Genomic DNA, 25,610 nt, shown 5'->3' with positions numbered 1-25,610 from the left:
ATTCTCCAGTCCATCAATAGTTGTCCACAACAAAAAACTGTGGGACGCCACTGGCATGAAATGAAGCGAAATAACAATCGAGTTTATCATGAGGAGGAGGGCTCTAGACGGTAAGAACTGTCACTAATTGATAGACTGATCACAACATGAGAGATTTTCTTTGACTTACTAAAGAGCTCCACTTATTTAAGAGATGCAGGTGTTAGGCATGAGACAGAACTGACGTTGGAACTGCAATACACAGATGCTGTACTGTACACCATTAACAAGGAAAAAACGCGATGCTGCCTTTTTTTTTTTTTTTAACGCGATGATAAAATAAGGAGCTACGTTAGCTGGAGTCTCGTAACAGCTCTGTGATTTCTGAAGATACCCATATAAATACCTTGAACCTTTAATTTTCAGCGACAGAAAAAAAAACAACACAACAAACCCTGTAATAACAATACCACACTGTTTATGAAAGTTTCCGTTGATCCTGAAAAAAATTTAGACAGGTCCAAAAACGTTATGCACCGACCAGATACATGATGACTAACCCTGCACAATCAGTCAACGCGGCATTTTTTCCCTTCATCATCATCATCAGCAGCAGAATCTCATCATCATTTGTGTTTCTTTGTTTTGTACGTTGTATACACGAACTATAAGCCTTTTCTCCATGCTGCTCATAAACTCTCTTCCCAATAATATTTTCTCACACTGATGTACCATCACGTACGTGTGTGCGTGTGTTGTAGATTTTCGTGCAGTTTCTTTTACATAGGTCTATTTTTTTGTTTACTTTGTAAAGAGTGACGAGCATATAGCTTTGGCTGGAATGCAGCGCTCAACAAGTCTCCTGATTATTATTAACCTTCTGTTTATAGTCTTTTCTGCTCATCTCCTCATGGGAGGAGGCACTCCTCAACAACAGCAATAATAATAATAAACAGCATCAATAAATGCTGCAGTCAAGTCAATTATTATCATCTCTTCTATAAAGGTTAAGCGACTCTCGATTTGTTGGCTTCCCTGCCTCGACCTCAAAGCCTGTCTCTTCGTCGTAATAGCGCAAAGGAGAGGCTCCAAAGAAAAAGAGCTGGTCTCTTCGTCTTCTGAGCGCAAAGCTAACCCCTGGGGTTCGCCTCGACTACCGAGCGGCTCTGGGATCATTACATTCATGGTCTGGCCCCCAGGATATGAGATGCTGGCGTCACACCAGCCGCTCAGTGGCTCCAGCCTGCTGATGCGGACCTCCTGTATGTGACTCGCATCAGACTAGACTCATACACTTGGTTCCAGCTCATCTTCCATCCCTGGCCTCAGTGTCTGGAATGCCTCCCCCTTCCCACTCGGTGACCTGTGTCGTGAATACCTCCATTAACGAGTAGCCTTTGGTCTCCAATAACAAGTCATTTGGTACCTCCAGTAGCTAGTAGCCTCGTACCTCAGTAACTAGTCTCATACCTCCAGTAACTAGTATTCTTGTACCATCAGTGACTAGTAGCTTTGTACTTCCAGGGACTAGTAGCCTTGTGATTTTCTCGCTCTTTCCCTCCATCTCCCCTTCCCCCACCCCCACCAAACCACTTTTTTTTGTCGTTCTAAAGTGTCCTTCTGTATTTCTCGCATTACTTATTTTTGTTCCTAAGTAAGAGCTCGCTGCCAAGCGGGGAAATGTGCTATAAAAGTTTTTTTTAAAAATTATCATCGTGATCATCATTATCATCGTATTAACGTTTTTCTTCTCTCTCTCTCTCACTTTGACGTTCAGTAATGTTTTCAATGTTCTGTTCTGTCTTTAGCCTCGTCGTCATCATGAAGAAGGAAAACGCGAGTGTGTAGGGGAAGACTGGAGTGATAATCTGACGATAGTATGTTAGACCATGGGGACTGTTGATATCTGGGTGACAACCCTTCACCTGGTGGCATGGGATCAGGTGAGTCGCATGTGTGGACGTGCCAGCTGATCAGACGCGCCGCCACCTGTCGATCACATTCACCTTCCTCCGTGTCTTGTGCTGTGCGCTTATTGTTTCTCGCATATTCCTCTCTTTCTCTCCATCTCTGCCCCCATCGCCATTTCCCGTTTAGTTTGCCATGGTGTCTTAACATTATTTGTTAACGAAATCACAGCACCTTGGTTTACCATCATAACTATCTGCGTTATGACAGGAGAAAAATGTTGTATACCAAAACACAAATACTTTCAAGATTGAACCTTCGTGTGTTAGTGTCCCTGGTATCAGACTGAGCGAATTTTCTGAGTCAAACCGAGTTGAAGGGAATGACCTGATGTCAAGTGTGGAATATTCTAGCGCCAGGTAAGTGCGAAATATTCTGACATCAAACAGGATTACGGGAGTAGGAATGAAGATCTGTCTGACGTAAATACTTACGGAATTTTCTTACTTCAGATAAGAGTACATTGTCCAAAGTCAAGTCAGAGTGCAAAAATTGTCTGATGTCAAGTAAGAACGAAGAATTGTCTGACATATAATAACAATATAAAACTTTTGAATACCAAAGTAAGAGTGTAAACTTGTCTCATTTCAAAGAATTGTTTGACATCAAATAATAATGTCAACTTTGGATACCAAACTAGACAGTGTATGGAATTGTCAGACAGGAGTGTAAAGTTTTCTGTCATCAAATCACGTGGTAAAATTGCTATCATCCTGATGAAATCAGACTGAGTGATAAATCACCTGAGATGAAAATGGAGCAGAATCCTGGATATATGACAGCATAGCGTGATATCTGATATCATCTGATATCGAATCTGAGAACTGAGCTTCGGGAGGACGGTGTTTATAGAAGAGCAGGGGAAGGGGAAGGTGAGAAGAAAATGCCGAAGAAGCTGAAGGAAACCTTGCAGTCCCACCGTGGATCGTCAACAGAAAACCGACTTTGATGCAGGTGGTGAGGACATAATTATTTGTGCCGCGGTATCGATTCCGAAAGGCGTTTGGTTGATCTAACGTCACTGTCAACGTCTTCTCTCTTCCGTCCATCCACAAACCAGTGTGCTGTCTTCTCGGTCTCTTTAGTACCGAAGGAAGCGATTTTCACTGTCTAGGGTTTCACTCCGGTGGATGGGATTTATTTATGTGTTGTTATCTTGTTTCTGACCTCATCCATGGTGTTCACCGTGTGTGATGCTGATGCGATAACGGGCATTGACCCAGGGCTGCCGGACAACTATCAGTCGACCGCCGGAGATGTGGTCTATGCTGCATGGAGGAGACACAACTTCAACACCGCAGCCCTCGCACGTGTCCTGTTCTGTGAAACATCAATGGTTACGTGCACGACAACGTGACTTTTCTTTTTTAATGCGGAAGTTTCTAGGTAGCGGCAGCAAAACTGCCTTGTCACCATGCGGAAAGCTAGGGGCACGTCACGCAGGTTGACAAGCACCCATCCACTCCCACCCCACTCCACCCCTGCCATCAGCTGATACAAGAGCACAGCCTGTGATGCGGTCTCTTGATTAGCAAGACTTCAACAGGTAGTAGAAAAGGCGTAGTCATTGCTTATTTCACCTTTATTCCCCAACCCCACCCCACCTGCTGATGCGTCTTTGTAGCGCCGACTACATGGCGCACCGCCTGGAAGCGGTTACTTACTACAGTGTTCCCTCGTTTATCGCGGGGGATAGGTGCTATGATCAGCCGCGATAAACGAATTTCCGCGAAGTAGGGACATACATGCAATAATAATATATACATGTAAAACAATATCATGTGAGTGTAAAGTCATATATTAATCATGGTATTAATACACTACAATAACAAATTAGTGTAAAAAAAAATATAATTGTACTCAGAGAAACCCAAAAAAACTGATGCGAGATGGGAGATAACAATCATGGTTCGTCGCTTACGCATAGCAATGGATTTCTGTTACACAATTGTTTCTTTCTTTCTATCTACAAAATAACCATGGTATTTTAATAGAAATACAAATACAGCTACATTTTTCGTCTTTTTCCTGTTGAAGTATCTATGGTATTTTGTAGAACGATAATTCCCAGCACAAAAATATCGATCGATACTTCACTCAAAAAAAACCGCGAAGTAGTGAATCCGCGATATATGAACCGCGAAGTAGCGAGGGAACACTGTATATACTTATATACTATATCTGTGTGAGGTGCCAGTTCAAGTGATGTAACATTCGTCATGGGACTGTAATTAGTTATCGTAACATAGTGTTCATACTGTAGCTTGGTGCTCTCTCTCTCTCCCTCTTTTCCAAGTTCTATATTTATATGTAGATTGACATACAGTATAGTCTTTTGTTCTTCTCCGAGTTCTTTCTTGTCTGTTTGGTCTACTTTCACTTCCCCTAGTATATTTTTATATAGACTGACAGGTGGTCCTTCTTTCTTTCTTCTCTCTGTCTCATTCTTATCTCTCTCTAGACTTATGTCTCTCTTTTTCTGTGGCCTCTCGCTTAATCTTTCATTCACTCACTCACCCGCTCATTCACTCACACTTGTCTGTACAGAATCGCGTGTATGTCTGTTGGTCCTTTAGAGATATAAAACGAATTCAGCATTTAAAAAAAAATCAAATCCTTAAATACGAGCAATATAAACATGTATTCTAAACAAATTTGTACAGGAACGTATGTGGACACTTTCCCCTGATATTATGGCCGACTGGTACACTCTCAACATCACCAGTCGGCACGCCTTCTGTAGTCTGTCCCTAACCCCACCTGACAATGAGCATCACACCACAACAGGTGTTGTCAGTCCTGGACGAATGCAGACAGACACTGTGGGTACCTGGTAAGTGTTGGCGATGTGCACCTGTCGCAGATCTGTCAGTTCATGGAGGGACACGCTCTGCTGACATTCCATCGTGTTTGCCTCGGTACTGAAATCATAGTTGAACAACCGGAGGGGTAGTGTCGTCAGTGAATAGATAAAAGCGAACTGCATTGGTATTTGAAATCCGTGTGAAAGGAGAGCCGAGTGAATATTAAAGTCGTTGGGAGAGCTATTGAAGTCGTTTGTAGTGGGACTGTACGCCGGTGTTAAAGTAGGAGTGTACTCGTACCTAGCAAAGGCAGACGTTTGTAACGGTGCTGTCAGTCTGTGGGAAGTGGATCTGTTGTGGATCCTGCTTCTTCATTTTCTTCTCTGCCACTGTGTTGGTGCCATCTTCTGTGCAGCAGACAGCCGCAAGCAGCTGTACTAGTACCGAATGTCCCCGGCAGAGTGCATCCATACTCGTACTGCATGTTGACGGAGGGTGGGCAGGGGGGAGTACAGCTGCTTCCCTCGGGACCAGTGATGCTGCGCCGCAGAGAGCCGTTAGAAGTGCGCGCGGGAGCTGGTGTTGATCGATGGCGCGCGCCAGCGGCGACAGACTGGCTGCGGCGTCGCGTCCGTTGCTAAGCGGGACTTGCGTTTGCTGCGACTGACGACAGGCACTTGGGACAATACAAGCAGCAAGCCGCAGCAGCAGTAGCAGCAGCCGCGGATGCGGCGCGTCCGACGGCGTACAGTATACCTGTGATGCTATCGCTGGGCGTACAGCACATGCTGCGCCAGTAAGTCAACTGCTGTCCCCTCCATCCCCCTACCCCTTCCAAACTCGCTGAACTACATTCTCCAGATCGGTCCCTCCCCAGCCCACCCACATTGCTGCAAGGACCTAACGTAAAACAGTACTAGCATCAGCATCAGCAACAAGTGCAGCCAACGAACCCTGGCGGCTTAACTGCAGTGCAGCTGTGGGAAAGCTCACCACGTCAACCGCCGTGGCTTGATGGCTGTCAGTTCACTCCCAGGTGAGGCACGCCGTGTCCTTCTCTCTGGCTAAAGAAGGGTTTTCCCTGTGGCCACGTGACGGAGGTACAAGCCAAGAGCAGGTGAGGAAAGACGAGTATTTCATGTTGTCTAGCTGAGTAGGTTAATGGTCTGTAACCGCTTGACTGGGAGGACAGGTGAGGTTTGACGTCCGGCCCTGAGGCAGGATCCTTATCCTTAATCGATATTAAGGCGAAAAATGTCTTCTGTACGTAATACCCTTGGCCTTGCTTCAGATGCTTATTTTTATTCCGTGAGTTTCTGTCTCCTTAAATAGAAGCTATCTCGGTCTGTGTAATCTGATATTACAAAGAAATAATAATTGTAATAATCATTGTACTTTACTTGTGTTTATTCTTCATGCGGCATGCTCTTCTTTCGACTTGAAATACGCTGAGAAGCACAGTAAGGAGATAGGCAAAGTATACACGAGAGGTGCTCTGCACCAAGCTTGCGGAGGTAGACGGTGTGAAGTAATGAATCTTTCGAACCGCCCCTCCGTACTCCTGAATACAAACCACGGCGTGCGCCGTGTGCACAAAGTGCAGAGGTCAATGTCTCATAGCTAATTACAGTCCCTGACGTTATCGTGTGCGTGCGTTCATGACGCCATTTCTCCATCGTCGTCACCAGATGACCTCACCTATGACGCAGTACTATGTTGGACTCGAACACTGGATGTCTGACCTTCTAGTCGCCACGTTGACCAGCACGTGAAACACCTTAGGGGCTGAACCCTGCTTGCCTTCTCCAGTCTCAACGACAGAGCTGAGCTGTCCTCCCCACCCCGTGTATGTGTGTGTGCGCACGTGCATTTGAGCTACTCGTCTCTCTCTCGCACGCAAACTGTATTTTATTTTTGTAGGTATGTATATCATAGTACCAATAACCAGCTGTGTAACCCTCAGGTTCCCAACATGTGTAGTTGTATGCTGTTCTGTACAACCCACGTTGCAACATATTTTTATGCAATGTACAGAGTCATTGTGAATCGTTAGGGTCAGTGGCCTAATCAATAAAACATTCCTTCGTTCGTTCCTTCTCTCACGCACAAACATTCTGTCACTCTCTTTCTCTCTCTCAATTAAAAAAATCAGATTGTTGTCTCTTTATCTCTTTCTCTCTCTGTCCTCCCACCCGCCCGCTCTCGCCCGTTCCACTTCCCTTCTCCCATTTCATCAATATTTTCCTGAAGGCGATTGATTCTGGGACACACCGCAGACACAGGAGCACAAAATGATGGAGCTGGGGATAACGGCAAGTGTCTGCCGAGACAGCCTCCACAGCCAGAGGAGGACAGGGGCGGTTAGAAAGATGAAGACAGCACACAGTATTAGATGAGGACAGGGGCGTTAGAAAGATGAAGACAGCACGGAGTGTTAGATGACGACAGGGGCAGTTAGGCAGATGAAGTGGCTCAAAGCAATAAAGATGGATGGTACAATCAAAGAAGAACCAGCACAACCACCGGTAAAAGTGCAACATTATTCATGGCCGCCTTCACGCATTTCTTTCTTCATCCTTCAACTGTTGTTCCCGACCCCTTCCTCCATCCCCTCATGTTCCTTGCTGAACTTCGCCCGTCCCGTTAATCGATGTGATGCTCGTCGTTCTTCTTTACCTCGCGATTAACTTTCTCATACTTCTTTTTCTCTTCTATCTCTTTTCTTTCTCGCTTACAATCTCTTCGTTCTCGCCCCCTCTCTCTCCCTCGTGTTCATCTCGCTCTCTGTCACCATCCTTCTCTTCCTCATTCTTTCTCACTCTTCCTCCCTCGCTTTCTCCACCTTTTTATTTTTTCTGTCTATCCTTTTCTTTTTTCTCTCTCTCTGATCTGCATATACCTCCACATTATTTGGTGCAGTCCGCGTGTACTCCGTGCAGTGTGCTTCATTCTACTTACTCGCGACCTCACATAGACATGTCTGTGAGTTTCTAGCTAAGCCTTCCTTCTGTACAGGAATTGCCGTCGGTAATTAACTCGGCCACATCAAAAGGTTTCACCGGTGACAGAACAAAGAACTCTGGTAACTTTATTCTGCTGTTTTCTGAGCAGGCGTCGTCGTCTGTGCAACAAGTCAGAAGGAGGGAGGGGAGGCGGATGAAGAACCGCCATATGGCAGGATGCGCGAGACAGGTTCATCGATTGAGATATCGATAGAGACTTTACTCTGCTTCTGATTCCCACCCTAACCAGCTTGAAGTATTTAGATGACAATATCCACCAGTTCATCTAATTGTCAGTTCTCCATTTTTTCTTACTCTGTGTGTGTGTGAGAGAGAGAGAGAGAAAAATGGAGTCGTTAATATGTGGACGTGGCTATCATGTTTGATGGCGAGATGGGAAGAGAGAATAGAGAAGGAATCAGTCTGGTTTGTTCGTCTGTTGTTTTTTTTCCCCTCTCTAGCCACTATTTTTATTTTTTAATTTTATTTCTTTATTACATTTTTTGGCCACAGGGTATTCAAGAGTTCCCTTGCCTGAGAAGGCACAGAAGTAAAACCCGCTTTTCTTGGCGCAAGATGGAGACTCGTGTGAGCCTCCATCGATTTTTTCTTTTGAAAAAAAAGCAACAACTTTAAGATGCTTGCACAAGAACAGATCTGTTGTCAACAAAGCACGTTGCATTTTGTCACAGTAGCCATCGGTTGTGTGGGGCTGATCGATGGTGTCACGACTTTGATAAATACCTGCAGGCGAGTGGATAGCCACACAAAACAAAACAAGATGGATGGAAAGACAACAGAGATCCGTTTAAAGCCAAACGAATGTGAAAGGCACACAAGGAAGGTGTGCATCTTGGTATCCAAGGTGGTGTGCGAGGTCTGAGGACATTTCGGCGTGTCAACAAGTTGTCTTGCCTGATGTCTTTGCTTCCAGTCGACTAGTGTCTCCCTCTGCTTCCCGTCCACACAGCATCTCGCATGCCTGGACGAGCTGAGCTTTCTTTTGCCTCCAGTCCACTCATCAAAGACTAGTTTCAGGTCAGTGGTCCAGTGAGATCATATTCGGCTGCCTGTTCATTAATTGTTGTGATCAAGGTTGATAACAGCCGAGCGGATAATTTCGTTGTTGCAAGTTGTCTACCTTGTCGAACTGCTATTTTTTTAACATTTTGTTATTTCTGATTTTATTCTGTCAAATTCTAGCAATAATGATTTATAACCGAGATGAAGATATAATTATCCTTCAATTCTTTATTCAGATAATACAGATATCAATGTTTGTTATTTTGTGGTAGAGAAAATAACTCAAGGGTGTTGGCGACTTGCGTTTCCATGGATTTGGTCAATACTTACTAACAGCATTTGAAACTAGCAGTTGATATAAAGTAGGAATAGGAAGCGGTTTGTGATGTTTTCATGATAACTGCTACCAGCTTTCCTTTTCTTCTTTGTCGTTGGTGCTATCAATGACAAGCAGCACGGTAGGTTTTCTTACAAGTATTTTGTTCAGACCCCACAAACTTGTTTCGTGACAAATTCTTGGTCGATTTTCTGTCGACTGTGACATTCAAACTCTTTGGCCATGCGGTTCAATGCTGACATTAATTTCATTTTTGTTTGTTTATGTGTTTGTTTTTGCAGGCTTATTGATACGATACGCAAGGGAAGTATAGAGGCGTCCAAACTGGATGCCGGCTTATCTTTATTTCTTTGTTCCGTCAGTAGCTCCAACCGGATTCATCCGAGTTCTAGGGAACTTTTTGAGATTTAGTTCAGGAGGATTTTGTGGTGCATCAATGTATTAATAGATTATAAAACTCAGACTTCCTGGTTCATGGATGTGTGTATTGTGACAAGTCGTTGAGATCAGAAGACGAAGAAGGCGCTGAGCTCGATAGACAACGAGCGGTTCGTCGTTATCAGCGGATAGAGTACATGAGGACATTTTGGATGTACACATCTGATGATGCTGGTCAGCACATCAAGATTTCATTTATGCAAATTTTATGATGAAGATACGGTTATCTGTGGACTGGTGGCTATCAAGCATAAATTCAAGTTGTAATTTATAGACTTAGCATGATTGGTAATCGGTGGACTGCTAATTGCGAAATAGTAATTGGTGCGTTGATTGCCGTGGACTTTGAAACAGGGAAGTGCGACATTTGTGGACTCGGTTGGCGGGACCATGAAATGATGTTAAGTGGTTTGTGACATGTGAGCATGGCATGGTGTTTAGTGGTGTGTGAGTCATGTGTGCATGAAGTGATGGCAGTTAGCTCAGTAGTTGGAGTAGCGTGGTCGAAATGTATTCAGTGACATCACATGACATGACTTATTACTTCCTGCCCTCGTGCGTTCTAAGGTTCCATGCAGCCTAATCATCTTAGGAAAACTGCTCATGCGAGACGGACCCACTGACCCCTGAGCATGCCCTGCCCACCTCACATGCTGACCTGTGACCTCAGATTTCACGGTTATGGAGCTAGCGTACGTTGCGGAAGTCGTATTGAGAGACAGTTTGGGTCCAAAGGTATAAATCCTCGGGCTGCTGGCTTATGTTCCCGCTCGCTGTGTCTGTCGGTGTGTGTGTGTGTGCGCGCGCGCATGTGTGTGTGTGGCACAGGAAGAATCGTTGGGAGGTAGAAGGGATCGTTAATGGAGTAATGCCGGTAGTCTATAACAGAACGCCCCGAGTGTTTATATTTGTATTCACTACTTATCGATGGCGCCCTCCCAGCTTGGTCAGCCAGGGGAGCAGTCCTCTCATGGCGACTGGAACAGACAGCTGCGCCTGTCCCGACAACCAGTGGCCTCCCACGTAACGGGCCACGGCCGGCGCGGGGACGTAGCGGCCCGAGACGGCGCTCCGACGTACGGGCCACGGCTGGCGCGTGAAGACGTACGGGCCACGCGCGTTCTTCGGCGCGCGCCCGCTGCGAAGGGCGGCGACCCAACGAGGAGTAACCCAGTCGCACGCCCGCCGTCGGAAAGACCGAGGAGGTTTTTTTCAAGCCTGGTCGGCGAGGCTTTCGAGCGGTGAGCGACAGTCGAGTCGGTGGTGGTGCGCCGCAGGTAGCGGAGAAAGGTGTGCCACCGCACTGATCACGAGGAAGTGGTCGTGGGGGGGGGAAAAAAAAAAACCCACGCCGATCCTCCCTCAAGTCACGTGGAGTCAGCTGTGACGGAGTGTTGGTGCGCCACAGTCATTTCGCATGGTCAGTTTTGTTTGTCAATAACTCTGGCGTCAAGCAAGGCGGGAGGGAAGCGGTCGGAGCAAAGGTGGCGGCACGAGATGACGGGGGTGACGGTGGGATGTACAGGAGCTACAAGATGAAGAAGGCAGCGACGAAGGACGGAGACAAGGAGCCACCGTGCGGTCAGGACCCCAGCTTCGCGGAGTCGGCAGGTAAGTCAAGGTCACCTCGTCACGCACCACGGCGCATGCAGCGCGCGACTCTCGGCACAGCGTGCAACAACGGTCGCCTGCCGTCTCGGCGGCTGTTATCGATGCATTTCAATGCATTAGCGAGGCCGTTCGATTAATCGGGTCGATTATCAGTTCCCGCGGTTATCAGACGTTTGTCTTGCATATCGTAGCACGATGATATCGCGAATAGACCGTGGGTGTGTGGGGCGGTAGGGGTGATGGTAGTCAGGAGAGGTTTGGCTTGGGTCATCTAAGGCTAGAAAACTCGGATTTTCCATACTCTATGAATACCATGATCATGTCTTTTGAGCTGGATTGAATTTTTTTAAAAAAACCAACCTAAGTAACTAAAGTTTCTTTTCACTGATGGGTCCACATATCTAGCCTAGGTGTCCGTCCTACCTGTTCCTGATTATACGTCACTCGGCAAGTTCTTTCATCGGGTCCTTCAACACTCGGCACTGGTGAGTCTTTCAACCGCCTTGCTCTCGGGTACACACGAACAGGGGCCGGGCGCACTCGACTTCGCTAGGCTAGTTTGAATAATAAAAGTCTAATAGGGTGCAATTTCTTTGTTAATGTCTAGATAAAACTGAAAGTGGTGTACTTTATCTCCAAATCGCGACAAATAACTTTCCGTTCTCTGTATACATGTGTACAAGCGTGACCTTACACCGAAAAGGGTCAAAATTTATGTATGGTCCCTAGGCAGAGGCCGTATCCCAGGTTTTTTAACGCCAAGTACACAATCGTGTTATTCTTTTTACTTACTTGTTTGCCAAGGGATTTGTTTTATTTTGTTTTGTTTGTTTTAGGCGTATGTCTCGATTACGAAATGGAGTAGGGTACTGACAAAGATTTTTGCGAAAGAGTATCTTGTATTGAGCGTTACTCAGGCTTTGAAAACCCACTCTGCACCCACTAAACCAGAGATTCTCAGCTTTTTTCGTGGCTGTACCCCCAGAGGGTGTAAGTATGCCCGCGTGTACTCAAGCGCATAAAAGTACTTATTTTCATAAAGGCGTGTGCTTATTAATGTCACTGCGTACCCCTGCATACCCCTAGGTGTACGCGTACCACCGGTTGAGAACCGCGGCACTAAACCTTTATTACGAAGCACTCATGTAAACTAGTTACAGGATATAAGCAGGGTCCGAGAGACTAGTCATCCAGCTAGCTCCCTAGCTGCTACAACATCCTGAGTTCCGCGAGTCTGTGCTCCTGTATGTCTTGTCTTTTTTGTAAGGTCTTTACCTTTGACCTCACGTCGTGCATATGGCTTCACAGGGGGCTTCGTGTCCAGCAATAACGAGCGTGGTTTCCCCTAACAACGGTGTAACCTTGCAACTATTCGCCTTCGGGACACAGTGCCCCTTCATTTGCCTGTCTTAAAGGTTACATCTTGCATAATTTTTTTCTGCCTCCTCTGCTGCGAGTCCTTTGGGCTGCTGCGCCATTATATTTAGACGTGGCATTCTTCCTGCTTCCCTACTGTTTACTACATTGCTGAGGGCCAGTGCTGCCCTCCCCCACCGCCTCTATCACCCTCTCGCTGCCCTCCTTTATTCCTTCCTCTCTGTCTCTACTTCGTGTCGCGTTCATGTCCGCTTCGGTGATTTCGATGAAATTTTTATGCAACTTCTGCTGTCGTGGGTCCCCGTTGCACCATAATCCTTCGGAAATGTTTCAGGGTTGATAGTTGATAGTTTCAGATTTTCATCTATCCAAGCAAGCAAACTCACTGGATTCTGGAATTTTTAATAAACAGCAACAGGGAGTTTTCGTTAACGGTCTTGTCTCAGATCCTGCTGTCACCTGTAGGGGTACATTCTCTGTCGGTTCTATCAGTCTTTCATTGATAGTTTCATCACTTTTAGTTTCATCTCTTGGTTTCACAGCTTCTTCCTTGAGGAACAGTATTGCCTCCTTGTTAATATATGTTCCAAGATCACGGGATCCAATGCAGAAGATCACCTCGTGTGGAAACTGAAACATCAACCCGATGCATGCTACTGTGCGTGCGTGTGCGTGCTCGCGCCTCATGTTTCAGTCGTTCTCAACTGAGCAACCTTCTGAAGTCTTTGAAGTGTCCGAAACTCCTGTTGTATTGGTAAACAAGTTGGGACTTAACTTTGACCTACTCTGTAGTGTGTCAAGAGTTTGTCCCGAAGGACACTGGCTTCGTGTGAGCACACCCACAGCTTTGCCAAACTTTGTCGAAAGTTAGACGATGTTTGTTGAGAACACTTTCACAGAGTGTTGTCCCTAAGTACACGGGTCCCCCTTGCTGGACCGTGTGTGCCGGCCATTACAGGACCTCCAGGCGCATGCGTGGTTAGCATTTCTGAACACGACTGTCATCAAGTCACACGTCTTAATGGTTTGTTGACTCAGATCACGTGATCCAGCAACGCCCGTGGTTTTATTTCTACACCTTCCATTCTCCGTATCTCTTCAGTTTATGAAAGACGTGGAATCTTAGTTTTCATGGTTTGTATATCAGTTTATTCCCCCTGCCACAGCCTTTCAAGAAGAGAGCGTGCCACTTATGCCCCCTTAGTCTGTTTATTTCCTTTACTAAATATTTGCTCAGCTTCATGCACGATGACACTCGTACATTCCTCCAGCTTCCCTCCCTTAGCTTTAAGTATTTTTTTAAAATGTAGTCTCACTTGTGTACCCTACCTAAGATTTTGCTTCTTCTCTTCCGGGTATCTTCCCCACTGTTACCCGCCATCTATACCAGATAGTTTCCACATTTGTGCCGGGTATTTTTTCCCAGTGCTATCCATCATCTTCTACCAAAAGTATTTTTTCAGTGAAATACACCCTTTATTACCAAACATTTTCCACAATATTATCTGTCATCTGCTGGCTTCCAACTGTCAACGAGTTGAGTTTGCTAACACGGTGACGGTGACGGTGTACTCACTAGCAATGTCTTAATCATGATAATAATTATCATCATCATCATCATCATCATCGCCGGTAGCAAGCTCAGTTCACTTTTGACATAAGCAATTGGCGAAGGCGCTGTCTCGCTGGCAAATCTCGGATTATTCTCGCGGTGTCTCGTTACCCTGTCAAAAGATTGCAGATTAATTATCTCGGTGTTCCTGAATCCCGTCGCAAGCAAAGATCAGATAATAATTAACTCAGTGGCCCTTAATCCCATTCCAAGATCAGGGATTAGCTCATTGTGCCTACACTCACGTTGTAAGATCACGAGTCAATTAACTCCGTGTCCCTAAATCCTTATCAAGATGGCGGATTACACTAATTAGCGCGGGTTCCAGTGACGGATGGAGCTCCATACTTCGGGTACGCCCTGTTCGCAGGCTCGCGGGTGGAATGTAGGTTACAGACAGAGGATCGGGTGCTTTCGCAAAGCACTCTTCGTCGCTAATGCATGCGACCTTCTTGTGTCGCCGAGGCAAATGTCGCCTGTCGTCTCCACGTCCTCAACTGTTTAGCTTGTCCCGTGATTGGCGGTGGTGATGGGTACACAAAAGCTGCACCGCGCAACCGCTCAGCGATTTTATCCCCACCCCTTCCCCACCGCCACCTACCCGCCAGGCCGTCCATCAGCTTTGTGGAGACCGCCATCGTGATTGCGTAATGTGAGCCGCAGAAGTGGGTGGCGCGATGGCTGCACAAACACTCGGCATTATCTGCTCTCGCTGGCATTAACAGTCGGCTCACCCACGGACCACGGAGAAAAACATGGGTGCACGTGCTGCCACCTGTAATACCCCACCCCTGTCCAGTCCAGAAATTATTATCTTGACCCTTCTCTCTTCTTTCTCTCGCCGGCTCTTTCCTTGTGTGGCAGCTCCGTTGTCATCTGTAAAGATCTTTACAGAACTACAGCATCGGCACCATTTTTGAGGAAAGTCGATGAAAAGGAAATAGGTGTGGGTGTGAGTGTTTTGATTTTATTTAATAAACAGTGGTGTGTGTTTGTAAACAACCAGCAGATCGTGCGCATGTGCAGAAATGGTTTGCAAAATCCGACTTAGCTGTGGGTGGGGTGTGGTTTACCCCAGGTGTAAACTAAAGACAGGAAGCCGGTGGGTGGGTGGGAGAGGAGGCAGATCATCTTTCTTTCTCCTCCTTTCGCGCCGTTGTAACATAAACACCAAACCCGCCTGTGTTCTTGGTTTGTACAAGATCATGTGTTAGTAAATGAATGCCTGGTGTTTACAGGGGACGTGTAACCACAAAACAACATTGCATGCTGCAGCCCCATGTTTACAGGTCCATCGCAGCCACAGCACAACACTCCAGGCTGCCGCTCCTGTGTACCGGACCAGTGCAACGGCACCGCAACGCACGTCCGACACGTCACCAGCTGTCGCTTGTTGTTTACAAAACCAGTCGCTGCACGTCAATAACGATAATACCTGCTTACAAAACAAGAGGAAAACTAATTAGGTTCCCATTGTTGTTTTATGGAAAGTACTGGGGGTGGGGATGGAGATAGAAGGAGTGGGAGGGAATGGAATGGCGATGGAGGGGGAACACGCCGTGTGTTGGGATGAAGGGGAAGGGAACTGTGTGAGGTCATCAGTGTTCTTTGCTGATGTTAGTCCTTGTTTCCACTTGGTGTCCCCTGCTTTCTCAGGGGCCATAGTCACCAAGCAAGTATTAGTCATTTCCCCGCAGACACTAAATGGTGTTTCTTTACCCCTGAAGAGTTTTGCTTTCACTTTATTACAGATCCTGGGTAAACCTATCCGCGAGGTCTGAACACACTTTATAACTTCGGCAACAAGACGGTTGTCCTGAGTTCCCCACGTTGACCCAGGGCAACAACCTACCCTCGTGTCATAACCACGGGTCTGGGGTATTGCCAAGTGCGCAGGGCTGGTGTACACTGATTGCAGGTGGCACTGTGCACTGTTCTTATAGTCTACACTTATAGTCTACACTGGCATTTACTTTTGTTTTCCTACATTAAAGTGTGAGCACTTGCCTTTCCTACTCATTAGCCCGATGGATTCAAACTTTAGTACCTTTAGAGCAGAGGTGGGGAATCTTTTTTCGCCAAAGACCATTTTGATATTTATAACATTATTCATAGTCCACACACAATAATCTACTTTAAAATTAGCCTGCTTTGTTGGACCAAGAAGTGGTTTCGCCACAGCGTGTTATCAGTTTTGCAACATGTCCAGTCCCTATCCCAGCATGCCCTGGCACTGCTGTCCTCTTGAGTGACCACCATCCGACTTTTCGTAATTAGGTGCCGAAAAATATGCTCAGCTCCTAGGAAAACCTTAGAAAAACAACTGTTGGAATCTGTAAAATATATATTTATAACAGAAAGTTTCTAGAAGGGGTCTATCCTCGGCTTGGGGTGAGGGTCACATGCATGAACAATTCTCCAAACTTGTCCATACATGCCGTGGGCAGCCGAGGAGAAGCATACGTGCCCGTACCGCCATGTCCTGTCTATCCCGTAACGGACGTCCCTTGCTCGTCCCGCAGAATTACATTATTAATATGACTTACATTATATAAGTATATTCCAATTTGAAAAAAAGCTTATAGATGTACTGGCGGGCCCACCCCTGCTATAGAGAAAGAAGAGCGGGCATGGGTGGTTAACGGGGATGAGCGCTTCCGGACATCCGCTTCGTTGTGATAATTACTTCATTTTAAAGGTGAGGTGGAGGTGGGGAACTGTCGAATCTGTAAACACATCCGGGTCCTGTTGCATAGCTCCTGTCACCGTTGGTTGTCAACGGAGATAGCGATACGGCAGAATGGAATGCGAAGGACTGGGAGATCGTGAGGAGTTAGAGTGCGGTGACAACTGGAACGGAAAACTGGATTTTTCATCTGCAATCCAATATCGTCAGCACCACCACCACCACCACCACCATCACCTTTTTTTTTTTAAACCCGGCTGTTGACATCTGTTGCCAAAAAAAAAAAAAAAAGTCGAACTAACCCTCATCCCCATCACCACTAAGGCTGCATTCCCCTTCCGTTTCCTCCCTCTCCCCACCTCCAGCCCTACCTCCAGCCGCCAGCCTGACTGGCGAAGGTGGTTGTGGAAATGTCGGGTTGCCATAATGTACCACAAAAACCGTTTCTCGTCGATCGACAAGACCCGAGGGAGTTGGCGAGGGCAATGCCCAGCTCACTCCTGATAAGGGTATGATGGTCTATTAGTAACAGAAAAGATAAGAAAACGATTTGGACGGTTTGGTGACAAGTCTTGTGACGCACGTTAGGGGCTGAACATGGGGATGGGGGATGGTTAAGAGGAGAGATGAACGTTGAAAGAGGAGTGAGGGGCTGCTTGTAAAGGTGATAAACATTTAGCATGCAGGTTGTGGGGTCGGCTTATTTAGAGAAACAATGATTACAACGGAATTGATTTCTCTAGAGTTTCGCCTGTTGGGAAATAGACCCTGAACTGTAAGTAGTCCCGTCAACTTTCGCTCGTTTAAAAAAGTGAAGTGTTAGATGCCGCACTGTTCTCCTGAAGGGTGGATGGCGCCCGTTTCCTTTTAACTCACTGCTTTTTAAAGACCTACCTGATTTGTCCGAGCTTTAAACAGGTTCTAGTAGGTATAGATAAAATAAATATATTCTGTAAGTTTCAGCGCCTATTTGCACCTATAGTCAGCAAGAGCTGCAAGATCTCGCGAATAACGTGTGATGTCACACCCGGTGGTGTCCACGCTGTCATGGTTAGCAAATAATGGCCAGAAGGTGGAACAAAGACATCCGGTTCATCAGACGATCTTCAGTAGCGGTGACGAGTGTGAAATGCTATTCATAATCAAGGGATTAATAAGTGGCATGAAGGGAATCTTTTTAGCGAAATATGTCACCCGTCCGGTAGGTCTATAAGCCCTCTAAGGAGTCACAGTTACACAAACTCGAGGTAGTCTACGTGATACGGGTATCTAACCGCCCAGTGTCAGCGCCTCCATCATCGGGTACACGGTACTCAACACTCAATCACTCCGTCCTTAGACTAGGTATGAAATGTAACCAGAGGTTATGTAACTGATCCGACGATGGAACAGTCGATGTAAGACCGTTGATTCCACAGGTGTTATTGTTACTTTCCCCTTCCTCTCACCATCACACACTCTCCCCCCTTTCCTTCCCAACATAGCCATCGCCTTGATTGCGACTGTGCGCCATAGTAACTGAATACTGATATGAATACTGATATGAATACTGATATGAATGTTTGTGCATTGCGCAGCAGACATCCCCCTTGCCCCCTCCGAACCAAATCTTTAGGTGTCAGGTCAATGTCGGTCAGTCCTTCAGTGCACCGCTGATTGGAATTGGATGTGAGTGGGAGAGTGGAATGACCTGCGCAGAACGGCAGGAAGAGGTTGAGGTGGTGAGGGCGAGGGTTCTAGAGAGCTCCTGTAACGTCAAGACCGTTACCCACCGCCACTACCACCGCCACTACCACCACCACCACCACTACCACCAATCAAAGTCGGTCGTCCTGCGATGCAGATCTGATGTCAGGGCACTGCATCCAGTTTCTGTGAGGACACTGGTGGGAGACACATGAGTAAGACCTAATGTCGGATGGCGGACATGTGTAATTGTCAAGAAATAACGAACTTCCATGTGCCACGGGCCGATAACTTGAACTGTCGACCTCTGACTACCTAAGAGGTCGGCTGCTCACAATCGGTTTTGTTTAACAGCGATATACTTCTCGGTATAGCTGTTAACAATGATGTCACGTGTTCCCTTTATGTCCTCTGCACCAGATCTCTCGTTTTCTCGAGATATTTGTTGTGACAGAATTAATAAGACAACAAACACCGCCATTAGCTCTGCTGGACGCGCACTAAGAGGCTTTAGGTAGGAGACTAAAGCAAACTGTCAACAGAACACAGAGATAGACTGGTAAGATCCCGTGTTTAGAGATAAGGCAGTTAGAGAGAGCAGGCTGTGAGTGCCTGAGTGAGATTAGACAACTCCAGCCTGTCTCAAGACCAACTGTTAAATGAATGGGTCGAGCGGTGAGAGGTTAAGAAAACTTCTGCAATCGTAAGGATTGTGTTTTTGTTTTGTTTCACTTGTTATTGGGACAAAGTACAGGTTGACGGCTTGAACACCTGGTTAAATGCTGCGTGTGCCGGGTGTCGGTGCTAACGTACACAAGTACGAACACTTGTTACCGTTACAGGTGTAATGGCAGGCTCTGACTAACTAACATTTCTGTGCACGAGTAGTGAAGATCAGATGTCTGTGCGTGTGTTTGTGTGTGCTTTCACCTGAACGGCTCTAACTACACCTGTTGCAGGAGCCAGTGGTCTCTGCTCAACGCCAAGCTCCATGCCACCCGCACAGCCACCCGGAAAGCCCGGCGGACCGGCCCACCCGCCTGCGGCGCCCCGCAAGCCACCCAAGATAGGGCTCATCAGGTAGTACACCTCGCCACGCGTTGGTGTCTGTGTGTGTGTGTATGCGCGCGTGCGCTCTTTGTTGATATTGTGGCACGTGTGGCTGTGTTGTTTATGACGTCACGGTCAGTGGAGTCAAGGTAAAAGGGTCACGCGCCAGTATTACGAGCCGTTTCGGCCTTTTGGTTTATCTACCAGATCGCTGTGGCATGTTCGCTGGTAGGTGGAATCGCGTTCTAGAAACTTGTAGCCCTTAGTCAGGCCCTTCACATTCACACAACCCGGGTACTCGGCTTCGCCTGGATGGATTACTGCCACTAGACCCATCCGGTTCTGATATCATTGTTTACTGTCGATCTATCGCTTCATCTGAGTCAGGCTCATTGAAGCCCGGTGACAGTGTAGCGAGCTAGTGAAATGTTCTCTTGATTTCCCTTCCCTAACCTTTGTTCGACAACGGGGTGAGCCTGCTCGTGATGTGCTCGCGCTCTTCCCGATTCATTTCTCCTTGTCGCTCTGTTTTTTATTCTCTCTTGTTCTCTCTCATCGTTCTCTCTCTCTCGTTCTCTCTCATCAGTACCGTCCACAAGTCTGACATTGAACACGTTTCTTGTGAGTGGTAGATGTACGTCGCAATTATTTTTGCAATTGGATCCTCTGAAAACAAAAAATAAACATCAAAAATAAACATGCTTGGACAAACGTACATTTACCAAGCCACCTTATGGCAGGACTGATTCAAAACCTAGTGTAGGTGTTAGACCGGCTTTTTTTTAAATAATTAGCGATGATACTGTGATCTGTGCATTTTCTTCCCCAGCCCTCTGAAAAATTTTAGGTTTCCATCTTGGTCAACCGGGGAAAGGTATCGAACCGGCCAGCTTCGGAAATCGATGATCTAAACAATCCTTTGTAATCAGCAAGTACATACAAAGAGTCCACGTATAGTCGAAAGACCTGACTTGACCCTGCTGACCGACTGGCCATGCTTTGTGTGGAATTTTGAGCGTTACAGTGTCTCGGAAGTGCAAGTGTGCAACGTTTGACAGTAGTGTCCCTTGAATGGTCGTCATTGTAGCGCCTCTGTAAGTATAGACTGTTGCTTGCGTGTGATCACGTGGTACATGTAGCATTACTGTGTGATCTTGTAGCATGTGTAAGGTTGTAGTGTGTTGTTGCACGGCGTGTGGTGGTGTAAGCAACACGTGTGTTTCAATGTTGTGACTCTCCCGCTCCCTCTGTGTTGTCTTCTAGCGCTCGTCAGCTGGCAGAGATGCTCAGTCGTCAGACCTCCAGACAGTGAGTGGAACTTGTTTTGCTTTTTGGTTTTTTTACCTATCACTGACATTTGTTTGCTTGAAAGACCTTTATTTATGTCGACGCAACCACTGGCTTTTGCTTCCTCATCCAACAGCTTGCAAGACTACGGGAGAGGAGGACGGCCCGCGGCTGGGTGCTCTGCTTACCTCCGGGGTTATCGTGATCGAGCAGTCAAGTCTGCTCTTCCACTGCTGTAAACATGAGCAGATATCCTAGCGGGTCTCTTCCTCTTAATCATCCAGGTGGGGCATCAAGAGTGGTGCACCTGGCCCCCGGTCATCCTTCTCTGATTTGCGGCACGCGAGGGGCAATGACGTCACATGCCATGTGACCCGCTGCTTTTTAGCAACTGTTGATAGCCTGTACAAACATGTCTTGCACCTGGAAACGAACCCAAGAGGCTGGCTGTAAGGGGTTAGGTGTGTGTAGGGGGGTAGTAGAAGGAGAGAATTACTGTATCAAGAGAATGGAAGGAATTAAAATTCTCCTCGCTGTTTTTCAGTGAAATCGTTTGTTCTTTTCGAAGGCTGAGGCTTTACGACGAGATTTACTGAAGCTTCGACGACTTTAATTACAGTCCATTGGTTCCCAGGCCACGTAGAGAGGTCTCCAGACGATAGAAAGAGCAAAACGGTCTGGTGGTCTGTTGCGTGCTTGGCTCAAAAACATCCTTTGCTCTTTGTCCGCTCTCCTCCTTCCCTCTACTCTCCGCCTCCCCGACACCGCCACCGCCCCGCCATGTACAGAGGTGCCTTTCCCGAGCTGTTTCCAGTTAGGTGTGCAGACATTGTTCATCCCTTTTCTCAATTTTCTTCTAAAAACTTTGCTTTTTTGCTCAAGGGAGGAAACACGACTATCCAGTACACATGCTTATCAAGTACGTATAAAAATGGTTATCACATGAAACATGAGTATGGTCTGTAAATACAGTACTCTGGTCATTTGTAAACGACTAGTTTGGGAGGTTAGGAGCATGGATCTGTGTCTGCGTGTGTTGAGAGAAGGGGGGTGAGCAGATGCAGCTGTAGGCCTGTGAACAGTCGTGACATGATGGGAGGGTGAGGCAAATGACAGGAGGTAATGGATGTCATACGTGCCTCGAGGTATAGCAAGCTTTTTCCTTTTTTTTGTAGCAGTTTTTAAATTTCAGCCTATTTCAAACGACCCTACAGAATCCCGGTGGGGCAAGGGCAGTAGCTCAGTGGTGAAACACTTGTCACCAACAGCGATATCTGTATCAGTTGTCGTCTCTCAGACCACACTCTGGTACGTGACATTTGTACCAACTGATATAAAACTATGGGATAGACCAGACCTGGGCAAACGCCGGCCCGCGGGCGGGATCCGGCCCGCCCCCTGTCTCTGACCGGCCCGCCCGTGTAGCGGGATGAATCGTTGAGCAATATGAATCGTTGAAGCGAGGCATGCTCATGCGTAGAAACTATGGATCTTCTAGGGTTGTTGAATGAATTAGCAGACATTTTCGTGGTATTTTACTAAATCAAAACCAATAATAAAGCGTGAGTTGTATGTGTTTAGCTTTTTCATGTTGTTTTTATTTAAATTTGACGTGTATTTACTCTTTAGCAGACGATCAAACACCCACTCGCGCAGGGATATCAAACAAAAATAGTCCACTAACCACATCACTTGCAAGCTATAATAATTTGAACCTAAACGTTTCATTTGTTTATCAACTGTTAAATTTAACTTTTTAGTATTTTATTTCTTGTTAGGTTCAGTACATTCTCTTCGAATGCCTCGCTTCAACGATTCATATGGCTCAACGATTCATATTGCTACACCCGCTGGCCGCCCACCAGTAAATATACTATATATACAGTATTGGGTAAAACTGAGTTAACTATATTAGTCCGGCCCTCTAGAACCATCCCAGTTTCTCATCCGACCCCTTGGGAAAATTAATTGCCCACCCCTGGGATAGACCATGCACGCGCTCTGTAGCAATATGCTGAAACCGCCGCGCAAGTATAACTCGTAACATCATTTAACTCCGGCGTGAACCCCATAACCAGATAGACACCTAACTCTCAAGTTCCCAATCATAGAAATAAAGCATTTTTTATTTCTTAAAGCATCCAATGTTGACAAATTTATGAAAAATTCAATTTCAGGGTATCCCTAATACTGAGACAAACTGGCTTTGGAGTAGCAACATGGCGGCTAGCCAGCTTCCGGCACAGCCAGCCTCTCCACGTGTTGCACATCAGTACAGGTAGTCCTCGGGTTACGACGGTCTCGAGTTACGTCGTTTCGTGGTTACGACGCTCAATCCGACTTACGAGGTTCAACGAAATTTAGACTCATCTGATAACAGTGCATCAAAGAAAAGGAAGGCCATCACCATGGAGGTGAAAGTGGATATCATAAGGCAATCTGAGAAGGGGGAAACAGCAACAGAAACTGGCACGTCATTAGGACTTCTGTCGACTGTCGCTACGATTATCAAGGATAAAGATCGCATCCTTGAACACGTGACAGGATCTGCTCCTATGAAAGCCACAGTGATAACAAAGCATCCTGTACTGCACAATATTTTACTGTACTTATGTTTATTGATAATTATGTAGGGTACTGTGTTAGGATAGGTGTTTGAATAGGCTAAGTGTTTGTAGTACTGTACTGTTATTATGGTACAGTACTGTATAAACGTATGATCCGACTTACGTCGAAATTCGGTTTACGACGCCGCGTTAAGAACGGATCCCCGTCGTAAGTCGAGGACTACCTGTAGTCGTGTCCAGGGCTGGACGGCGGGGGGTTTTCGCTGGTTCTAGTTTGCTCTCCTCCCTCTCGTTCATTCCTTCATCACCCATTGAGCTTATTGGAATCATGGCTGAGTATCACTGTCAGATCAACCGACCAGACCTCGGATTCGCGTCGTCTTCCGCCAAAGTTCTTTCCTCGAATCATTGTTTGTTTGTGAAACTGAGATGTTACAAGTCTTCATGTCGGCGAAGGTAACAGTTCAGTGAGGCAATATCTTGAAATGCTTCCTCAACAAACAAACAAACAAACAAAATAAATAAATAAACTGTACTCATAGTTGAAACTTGTCGAAATAAGTACGTCGAGGCTGTACCACGGGGCTTAATCGTCGCGTTTGGAAACAGTGTCTTCCTTTGTTTGCACCCAGGGTAGGCTGGTTACAAGGTAAGGTAAAGTCGTGCCCGGACTTTTTATTGTTTTTATTGTTGAAGTCGTTGAGCTATGAGGTGTTCGAGGCATCAGTTTTCTGGAGACCAGCATTATGTGAGGGCGGTGACCATCTCCGTCGCTGCTTTCTTTACCTTCCACAACCCTGTATGGAGTCGGGTATCCATTACCGACAGCTGGGTAGAGTGGGGGAAGTTTGTTGCGCCACATAGGTATCAAGTGCATTTAGGTTTGGACGCCAGTGTTTTAACCACTGGGCTGTCCTCTTCACCTCGTGGTACGAGAGAGAAACTCCGCTATTGCACGAACATTCACAGCCTTTTCTTGTAGAGATAAATGTGTAATATATACACTTAATTCACCATTTAAAACAAATAGACTACGGGTGGACAAAGTACAGCCCGCGGACGTCTTTGGACTGGCCCATTGGCGAAAGTGTGAAGTGTACTTGTTTTAAAAAATATATTTTTATATTAACCGTGGTAAATTTATAAAATATGAATTAGTGCTAGAACTTAGCTGCCCGTGACATTGTAACAACAAGTACAAAATAAGAGATAACGCGGCTGGCGCGTGCGCTGGAGTCGTGAGAAAACATTGATGGCGGCTGCCTTAGAGGCCGGACTGGCAACAACAAACATGTCGCGCAGCATGACTAATCTTTTTGTTTCAACATCGTCTAACCGATGTTTGAGTGTCGCAGGAGCGCAAGCACACGAATGTGCCATCGATAGTAGGTCGGACCCGAACTTTGCATCTTTGTGTCCCCCACTCCCACCACCACCACAAATAGTCCCATCCTAGTCATAGGTTCAGTCCTGAGTTTCTGCTTCTGCCAAAAAAGTTTCAGTTTTTGTGAAGGGTGAAAAGTTCACGACAGTTGTTGGTTGAAGGAGCGACAAAACATGTTTCACAAAAGAGCAAAACCCAGCTGGACAACAAAATCAAGTTTTATTGTGGTGGTGTGCGTGGTTTGGTATTCTCTCACGCTGGAGGATAGTTCACCTGTAACTGATACTGTACAGCCGCTTATTTTATCGCTGTCGTTAACGATGGCTTAGATGTAAGAGGTGAACGGGTGCATCCAGAAGTGTAGACTTTCTTGTGGAAAATTGAGGAGTGTCACTACTGACGGATTTTTGTACATTTAGCCTCCAGGAATGTTTATCTTCTGACCAGAGTTCCGCAAACTGTTCTTGAAACACAAAGTCGCCTTTCTTCGTTGCATTATACATCATTATATCATCACAACATATACGTTGAGCAAACATGTATTAGACATGAATCATTTTGTAAATACCGTGGTTAAATAATTAATAAGGTTATTAGAACAAGAAGGCTCAACCGTCGGCAGTTTATATCGTTGTTGGAGTTCGTTGAGGTCGATCACAAAGATGTTCCCTGTCACACAAATGTCCGGTGACTAAGCCTGGGGAAAGTTGTCAAGCGAGTTTGGGAACCCAGTGAGTTCTGTTTGTACGAATGAAGGAAAGAACAAACTCTTTTCATGAACTTTGTGACCTCCAGTGCC

At 46.2% G+C, this 25,610-nt stretch overlaps 1 protein-coding gene across 7 annotated transcripts in view; it reads left to right on the top strand.

Moving 5' to 3' along the window:
* Window positions 1-25,610, top strand: part of LOC112563294 (calcium/calmodulin-dependent protein kinase kinase 1-like) — a 50,583-nt gene continuing 24,973 nt past the window's right edge. The window contains exons 1-4 of one of the 7 annotated variants that reach the window (XM_025237150.1): window positions 1-110; window positions 1,788-1,922; window positions 19,483-19,603; window positions 20,837-20,881. In XM_025237150.1, the coding sequence (XP_025092935.1) occupies window positions 1,913-1,922; window positions 19,483-19,603; window positions 20,837-20,881 (176 nt within the window). In that variant the 5' untranslated portion in view covers window positions 1-110; window positions 1,788-1,912. Of the gene's footprint in view, window positions 111-1,787; window positions 1,923-5,711; window positions 5,869-9,773; window positions 9,971-10,718; window positions 11,163-18,930; window positions 19,083-19,482; window positions 19,604-20,836; window positions 20,882-25,610 lie in introns of those variants that run through there. The other 6 variants (XM_025237151.1, XM_025237153.1, XM_025237147.1 and 3 more) reach the window with 6 other exon arrangements.

Source organism: Pomacea canaliculata, linkage group LG4, assembly GCF_003073045.1.
Source record: "Pomacea canaliculata isolate SZHN2017 linkage group LG4, ASM307304v1, whole genome shotgun sequence".
NCBI lineage: Eukaryota > Metazoa > Mollusca > Gastropoda > Architaenioglossa > Ampullariidae > Pomacea > Pomacea canaliculata.
The sequence above is the reverse complement of the archived record's forward strand: the minus strand, read 5'-3'. Positions and strand labels throughout refer to the sequence as shown.